Source organism: Tupaia chinensis, unplaced genomic scaffold (genome assembly GCF_000334495.1).
Source record: "Tupaia chinensis unplaced genomic scaffold, TupChi_1.0 Scaffold144255_1, whole genome shotgun sequence".
Classification (NCBI taxonomy): domain Eukaryota; kingdom Metazoa; phylum Chordata; class Mammalia; order Scandentia; family Tupaiidae; genus Tupaia; species Tupaia belangeri.
In genome coordinates, this window is record NW_006204113.1 from 2,134,234 (window position 1) to 2,143,091 (window position 8,858).

At 47.3% G+C, this 8,858-nt stretch overlaps 1 protein-coding gene across 2 annotated transcripts in view; it reads left to right on the forward strand.

The window, feature by feature from the left end:
- Nucleotides 1–156: 156 nt before the first annotated feature.
- Nucleotides 157–8,858, forward strand: part of WBP1L (WW domain binding protein 1 like) — a 90,459-nt gene continuing 81,757 nt past the window's right edge. The window contains exon 1 of one of the 2 annotated variants that reach the window (XM_006166381.3): nt 157–225. In XM_006166381.3, the coding sequence (XP_006166443.1) occupies nt 184–225 (42 nt within the window). In that variant the 5' untranslated portion in view covers nt 157–183. Of the gene's footprint in view, nt 226–293; nt 468–8,858 lie in introns of those variants that run through there. The other variant, XM_006166380.3, reaches the window with a different exon arrangement.

Sequence of the window (8,858 nt, forward strand, 5' to 3'; positions counted from 1 at the left end):
CACCCCCCCGCCCGCCACGCTCGGCGGGGCGGGACGCCTTTTACGCCACTTGGAAACACTCAAGATGGCCCAGCTTCCTCCTACTTTTCATTGGCTGGATGGCTCCGCTTTTCCGTCTGTGAGGGGGCAGGGCTTGTGTGTGATCAACAGCCATTTCGACCAGTGAGGCGAGAGCAGGAACCAATGAAACTCTGGAACCGGAGACCCGCCCCCGTCTCTGGGAGGGTATTTTGCCTGGGGCGGGGTGGAGAGGAGCCGGAAGCGGGAGGGGAGAGTCAAACAGAAAAAGAAGGGAAGAAGGAAGAAGAGGGAAGAGGAGGAAAGGGAGGAGGAGGGAGGTGGCGGCGCCGTGGCGGAGGAGCAGGAGCAGGAGGGTGATGGAGAGGAGAAGGCTCCTGGGTGGCATGGCGCTCCTGCTCCTCCAGGCGCTGCCCAGCCCCTTAACAGCCAGGGCTGAACCCCCGCAGGTAAGGGGGAGGGGGCGTCTGGGCTAGGCTGAGGGTCTGGAGGGTCGTGGAGGCCTGACTGGAGGGAGCTGGAGACGGCGTCGGTGCCTGGCTTGAGGGTTCTGAAGCAGCGTTGTTGTCAAGAGTTCAGGGGTCCCCAGGAGGTCGTCCATGCCTAGCAGATCCCAGGGGCGTCCGTGCTTAGTGCTATCTGAGAGGTGGCAGAGGCATGGTGCCAAGCGAGTGAGGGGCCTTTGAGGTAGGCTAGGTGCGCTGGGATGACTGGACAGTGGGCCACGCTGGGGCATGTGGGGCTCATGGCTGTCCTCCGTGGAGCAGGTGTCTGAGGCAGGGATGCTGTGTGTAGGGGCACACAGGCCATTGGACTGTCTTGAAAGGGAGGAGGACCTGGGAGGATATTTTTAAGTTCCGAGGCACCTTGGCCCAGTTTTTATTGGTGGAAGGCATGGCACCCATGATAGGAGGTTGTTGGAGGCAGGGCTCTGGAAAGGCAGGTGGGATGAAGTGGGGTGGGACCCCTCAGGAAAAGGGGCGCATTTGAGCTATAAAGGACTTGCTGTTAGGCTGTTAGACTCACTGTAGCTCGTCTGAGCCAGCTCAGGGTTTTTGAGCAATGGGTGATTCTGATGCCAGTATGGACTGCAAATGGAGCACCCTAGCTTTTCTTGCTGGGTGGCTTGCTCTTTGTCCAGGCAGGGAAGCTTGCTTGTGCTGATTCCAGCTCCCGCTGGCATTTCGAAACCCTAATGGGAGCGTGGCTCCTGGTGCCAAGTTGGGTGGGGTGCAGTAAGGGGAATCACCCCTCCTTCCTTGTGTTTGGCAAGGCTTTACTGTTCTATTTTCTTCACTTTCTCTTCTCTTCCCTGTGTTTACAGGAGGGCATGCACACATGTGCACAATGCCAAAGCGCATACAACTTGGTGCTTCAGCTGTGTTGTGCTGGCAGAAGTACTTATCTTTTCCTTAGGAGTTTAAGGGCTTTTCACAGATACATCTTGTTTTGCCCATTCATATCCTCTGTTTAAAAAAAAAAATTAGTGAGTTGGAATTTATATAAATGAACTATTTTAAAGTGAACAGTTCAGTGGCATTGCACACACTCCTAATCTTATGCAACTACTACCTCTACCTCGTTCCAAAATATTTTTATCACCAAAAAGAAAACACCATCGCTATTAAACAGTTGCTCCCTGTCCCTTACCCCTGGCAACAATTAATCTGCTGTCTGTCTGTATAGGTTTACCTCTTCTGGACATTTCCTATAAATAGATCCTACAGAATGTGATCTTTTGTGTCTGGCTTCTTCCACTTAGAATAATGTTTTCAAGGTTGATCCATTTTGTAACAGGTATCAATATTTCATTACTTTTTACGGCTGAATAATATTCCATTGTATGTATGTGCTACAATTTTATTACCTGTTTATCTACTAAAGTATCTAATTTTCTTCTGAATATATTTGTGTGTATTAGAAATAAGATGTGAGGGCCAGCAAGTGGCATAGAGGTTAAGGTGTTGGATCCCACGTGGATGACTGCACGGATGGAGTCCTGGACCTGGCAGCTTGAAGGTCATACAGAGTGTATGTGCATGTATCCAAAACCCTGAGAGGAGACAGGAGAAGAAGGGATTTCAGTGTGGCCAGCCTCCAGAGGGGATTGATTTTTCACTTTCTCTCTTTAGTTCTCTCTGGCAAGCACATGTGACCTATAGCAAAAATGAAAAGAGAAAAGAAACAAGATGTGAGAAGATTAAAGCACATTTTCTGGCCCAGTGTACTCCATTTCCTAGAGCTGGGGTCACTGAGTTTCAGCCTTTCTTGTGGTTCTTTGTTTTCCCAGTTAAAAATCCGAAACGAAGTCCAATCAGTGTGTGTTGGACTCGGCCACTCAGCAGTCTGAGGCCATGTGAGAAGCCTGGGTTTGTGTTCTGGTCTACCCTAAAAGCCAGGTGCAGTGGAGACATAAAGCAGGAGTATTGTGATACAGCAAGACCCTTTCAAAACATAACAACAAAAAGTCATGTCCAGGCTAGTGAAGCATTTGGTCGCAAACTGAACTGCAGGGGCTGGCAAGTGGCATGGTGGTTAAAGGCGCTGGACTCCCACATGGCCAACCACAGTTCAAGTCTCGGACCTGGTGGCTTGCTTTCTCACTTCCTCTCTCTCTCTCTCTCTCTCTGATCAAACTGGAAAATAACAGTGATAATAATAATAAATAAATAAAAGACTCTTTAAAAAAACAAACAAAAAACAAACAAAAACTGAACTCCAGTGCTTGAAGTCGCATGGCTGACTATGGGATCCGATCCCTGGGTTGACTTGAAAATATGCCAGGTGTGTGCACTCTTGCCCAAGATCCTGATAAAATGGAGGGCTGAGGAAAGGGCAATAGGGGAATCTCAGCATGATGAGGCCCTGTTGGGAGTGCTTTTTCCCCCTTTCTCTCCTTTCTCTTATGTGCTTTCTATCATGAATAAAATAAATCTGGTTGGGGGGAACCATCAGGTGGCATGGTGCTTAAGGCGCTGGACACTCTCACATGGCCAACCACAGTTCAAGTCCAGACGTGATGGCTCACTTTCTCACTTTCCCTCTCTCTCTTTCTGTATCTTTCTCTCCCTGGTCAAATTAAAATAAATGGATGAGGGACCAGCAGTTAGTGTAATGGCTGTGTTGCTGGACTCCCATGTGGTCGACCATGGTTCGCGTCCCGGACCCGGTAGCTTAAACCTCACGTCGGGCACGTGTGCGTGCGTGCCCAAGATCCCGAGAGGAGAATGGAGGAGAAGGGATTGTGGCGTGGCCATCCTCCCTGGGGGGTGATTTCTCACTTTCTGTCTCTCTGTCTCTCTGTCTCTGTCTGTCTGGCTGGCGAGCGCACACGTCCTATAAAAATAACTTCTCCAAAAAATAAATAAATAACCTCTCCAAATAAATAAATAAACAAATAAATGGATGAATAAATAAAATTAAATATAAATAATTCTTTAAAAAATAAAATCTGGAGGAAAACAACAACAACAACAACAAAAAACAACTCTAGGGCCAGCCCCATAGCCTGGTGGTTAAGGGAGTTAGAGCCTACATGGCTAACTGCAGTTTGAATCCCCACCCATCAGCTTGGATGACACTCCAGTGCTTGCACATATGTGCTCAGAATTTCAACAGAATGAAGAAATGGAGGAGGAGGTATTGTGGCATGACCATGTACCATTGAGGAAATGCAGTTTCTCTCTCTCTCTCTCTCTCTGGCAAGCACAAGTGCCCTTCAGCAATTAAACAGCAAACAAAAAAACACCATAAATTGACAGGAGAAATAATTTTTTTTTGTCTACTCGGAAAGGTATAACCCTCAGGACTGGTAAAGTAAGTTAGGAAGTGTAGATCTTAACAGAGCAAAAACATAGAATGAACTTGCTTTCTTTCTTTGCACGTGTCTACTTCCATAAGTTTCTATTGCCTCCTTGGCCTTGTGGCTGAGATCAAATGAAGTACTTGAAACAAGCTGTTGCCAGTACCCAACAGATAATGCTGGAGGGTTGATTTAGGAGTGTCAGTGCCTGGGAACCAGCAGTTAGCATAATGGCTATGTCTCTGGACTCCCACGTAGTCGACCGTGGTTCGCGTCCCGGACCCGGTGGCTTAAACCTCACGCCGGGTGCGTGTGCGTGCATGCCCAAGATCCCAGGAGGAGAATGGAGGAGAAGGGATTGCGGCGTGACCATCCCCCCTGGGGGGTGATTTCTCGCTTTCTATCTCTCTGTCTCTGTCTGTCTGTCTGGCGAGCGCACGTGCCCTATAGCGAAAACCTCTCCAAAAAAAAAAAAAGGAGTGTCAGTGCCTTTAGATGTGAGCTAGTAGATGGTAGGTCAGGTCACTGCTTTAGAGAGAAGGATAGGAAATAGAAGTTCCTACCAGGTCATGGAAGCCTGGGAAGTAGAAGAAGATGTGGAAAGGGATCTTCAGTGTCATGTCCCAGTTGCCGTCTGTCAGTCAAAGGCTACTCTTTCTTTGTTTCTTTTTTTTTTTTTTTTGTGCATGCATTCACTGGAGAGACAGAGAGACAGAAAGTCAAAAACCACTCTCCAGGGGGGATGACCATGCCACAGTCCCTTCTCTACTCTCCTCTTGAGATTTTGGGCATGCACGCACATGCACCCGACATGAGTTTCAAGCTGTCAGCTCCTGGACTCAAACCACGTTCGTCCACATGGGAGTCCAGCATTGTAACCATTACGCCATCTGCTTGTCCCACAGACTGCTCTCTTTCTTTCTCGCTTTCTTTCTTTTTTTGAGAATTACTTAACTTAATTTTATTTATTTATTCATTTATTTTAATTTGACCAGAAAGAGACACACAGAGGGAAAGTGAGAAAGTGAGCCACCAGGTCCGGGACTCAAGCGGTGGTCGACCATGTGGGAGTCTCCAGTGCCTTAACCACGACGCCACCTGCTGGCCCCTATACTGCTTTCTGATCATATCTCTGGCACTACCAATACTTATTTTGGGGAAAGGATGGACTTTTTTTTTTTTTTTAAGATTTTTGCCATAGGGCACATGCACTCACCAGAGAAAGACAGTGAGAAATCACCCTCTGGGAGATGGCCACACTGCAGTCCCTTTTCCTCCTGGAATTTTGGCCACACATACACTGGCATAATTTTCACGCTGCCAGGTCTGGGACTCAGACAGTGGTTAGTTATGTGGGAATCCAGTACCTTAACCATCGTTCATCCTGCTGACAGCACCACTTGAGTGATTTGTTCCACTTGGATGCTGGCACTGACCGTCAGCTCTATGTGATCATATTAGGTTGTTGGAGAAGTCATGAGGTATTCTGTTTCTTTGTGCAAAAATGCGTCATAACCTTCCCGATGACCCGATAGTCCCTGTAGAGGCAGGGAAGATTTTATAATGAGCAGCCACTTTCTCACCACTGCTCCAACACACCCTACCCTGACACTCCTCATTCACTCCCATCCCGACCTCATTTGCTGTCTCTGTCCTCCAGTACTAGGTATCTATAGTGAGATTTGTTTTGAATTTTAACCTTTAGAATAGAAATTACTATATCATCGTTAACTCCGAATTCACCACTATCTGGTCACTTTAGGTTTTTGTTTTGTTTTGTTTTGCTTTTGGCTTGTACACATCAGTAAGGAGAGGGAGCAGCAGGTGGTATGGTGGTTAAGGCACTGGACTCCCACATGGCCAACTGAAGTTCAAGTCCCAGATTCGTTGACTTGAAAATGACACTGGGCACATGTGCCCAAGATCCCAGGAGGAGCATGGAGGAGTAGGGGTTGCGGCATGACCATCCCCCCGGGGAGTGATTTCTCTTTCACTCTCACTATCTCTCTGGCAAGTACGAGTAACCTATGGTGAAGACCTTAATAAGAAAAAAAAAAAAAATCAGTAATAAGAAAAAGAATCCAGAGAAGATTTGGCATAGGCTATACTGAAGGTCCTCGCCGTCCTTATTTCCAGCTAACTCTAAGTTGAGGACATGCTTTATTCATTCCGCATTGAAAAGGACGGGCACCTCATCACATTCCCCCCTCCCCTCCAGATGAATCTACTAAGTTCAGTCTCTTTCCATGCAGATTTCATGTCAGAAATACGTGATATTAGATGGCTTACTTTCCTTGTTACCACTTTTGCACTGTAATGGCCATTTCCCCCTGCACAGTTCCAGGAAAGATCATCAGCCTAACACACTTCCGTGATAAGAAACTTTAGACCTAACTCTTCTCTTTAAAATATTTATTTTAATTTTATTTACTCATTCATTTATTTTAATTTGACCAGAGAGAGACACACAGGGGGAAAGTGAGAAAGCAAGCCACTAGATCCAGGACTTGAACTATGGTCAGCCATGTGGGAATGTCCAGCGCCTTCACCACCACGCCACCTGCCGGCTCCTTAGACCTAACTCTTCTGTAGATACTGCAATTCAATAAATGTGATTTCTTGAATCTGTAAGGATGAAGAAAGAAGCGAAGTGGTCAGGTGGTCGCACAGTGATAATGCGGCTGTACCCATATGGAAGGGGCCTAGGTTTGCATCCAGAGACCTCCGTGAGTGTGCTGGGCGCCTGGGCCTGTGGTTCGGGTGTGGTTCATGGCATGGAAATCTTGTTGGAGGTGCTGTCTCTGTATCTCTCATGGAAGAAAGAAAGAAAGAAATTTGAAGGAAAAAACCAGTAGAGTCTCTTAACAGTAAGACCTTGACATTTGTTTTCCTCAGTTAAATTATGATTGAGATAGAAAGTTTTTTTCTTTCTTTTTTTTTTTTTAAGAGAAATTTTTGCTATAGGGCACATATATATGCCAGAGAGAGAGAGGGAAAAATTCCCCCCCCCCCCTCACGGGGATGGCCACGCTGCAGTCCCTTCTTCTCCATTCTCCTCTTGAGATTCTGGGTATGCACACACACGCACCAGGCATGAGTTTTAAGCCACCGGGTCCAGGACTTGAACCGTGGTTGACTACATTGGAGTTCAGTGACATAACCATTATGCCATCTGCTGGTCCCAAAGTTTTTTTCTTTCTGTTGTTTTGATTTAACTAGAATATCTGACTATATTATTTCAAATTAAATTTTGGTAAAAATGTCTTTTCCCATAAGCCTACTCAGACAGTGATGTGGAACACAGACCTCTAGCGATGCAGTCTTCAGATTTCCTCTGCCAAACTTAAAAACTTTGGGGTTGGCTAGGGGCCCCAGTTTCTGCTATTTTTTACTCCACCATACCCCTCATTGGTATACCCCTTGTCCACTGCCCCCACACTCCACTGCTCCAGCTTTTGGTCTTGAAACCTTACTCCATTCTCCTTTTGTACACTGGAGGATGCATGTGCTTGCCAGAGACAGGGAGAGGAGAAAGCAGTCCCAGTGGAGAATGGTCACATGGCCACCCCCACCCCTTCTCCTCTGTCTCACTCTCCTTGTGAGCGTTTGGGCACATGTGCACACTGCCCCAGCATGTTTCTCAAGCTGCGGAATCCAAGACCCACTTATGGGGTCAGCCACGTGGGATCCCGGAGCCTTAACCACCAGACCACACGTTAGTCCCTATTCTCCTTTCTTAAAATTGACATTTCATTGCTATCACCATCAGAGTACAGGAATGTGAGACTTCCAGATTCTAACCCCCTCTATCTCATTTTCTTAGTCTGTTTGATACACCAAAGTGAGCATTTATCTAAAATCAGCCCCTCGAGTCGTCGTGAATTCTTTTAGTGCAACTGAGTACAACTCAAAGAATGGACATTTACTGACATACTCACTTTACTGCTCGGCTCTGGGAACTATCAAGTGAGTAACAGCGCCTCGTCCTCAAGGAGCTGGTAATCTTGTGGGAAGGACAGATAATACACACAGTGAGTTATAATCCAGAAGGATCAGCATTGTTAGGAAAGTGCAGACAGATCTGGGCCTGTAGACGGTTCAGGGAGCCAGCTCCCACATGAGTGGCCGTGGTGGCTTGAAAATCCCAGCCCAGGTGGCTTGAAAAGTGAGCAGGCCCATGTATGTGCATCTGTGTACATGCAGCATGTACTCAGAATGTCAACAGAATTGAGATTCTGTTGAGAAAGGATTGCGGTATGCCCATGCCCCATTGGGGAGTATTCTCCCTCCTTTCCGTCTCTCTCTGGTGAGCTTGTGCACCCAGCGTCAGTAGTACAGAAGACAGTGGGAACATCGGAGTGAAAAGTGAGCAGGCCCATGTATGTGCATCTGTGTACATGCAGCATGTACTCAGAATGTCAACAGAATTGAGATTCTGTTGAGAAAGGATTGCGGTATGCCCATGCCCCATTGGGGAGTATTCTCCCTCCTTTCCGTCTCTCTCTGGTGAGCTTGTGCACCCAGCGTCAGTAGTACAGAAGACAGTGGGAACATCGGAGTCTGCGAGGGCAAAACGAAGATGGGGGTCTAGGGAAAGCTTCATCAGGGAAGAAGCGTTTGGACTTGAGAGGCTGGTAAGGACGAGCAGACTGCATCCGGAAGGGAGAAGCGCATGCCAGTGTAGGAGAATGAAAGTGGAAGATGTGCTTGACGGTGGCACGTGGTCTGTGGTGAAGCTTTGTGTGTGGCTGTGCAGAGGGACGTGCATGACAGTCGGGGCCACTTGACAGGGAGGCTGTGGTCAGATGGTCTAGGAGCCTTCCGTCCACTCACCCAAGTCTGTGCCGTCCGCTAGGACTTTCTGTGACTCGAAATGTCTCTGGGCCGGCCAGTGTAGTAGCTGCTTAGCCCCATGAGGCTTTTAAGCCTCCAAATGTGGCCATGTTGACTGGAACCGAACATTTAACCGTATTTAGTTTTTTATTATCAACTCCTTTTTTTTTTTTTTTTTTGGGGGGGTTTTTTCACTTAAGGGGGC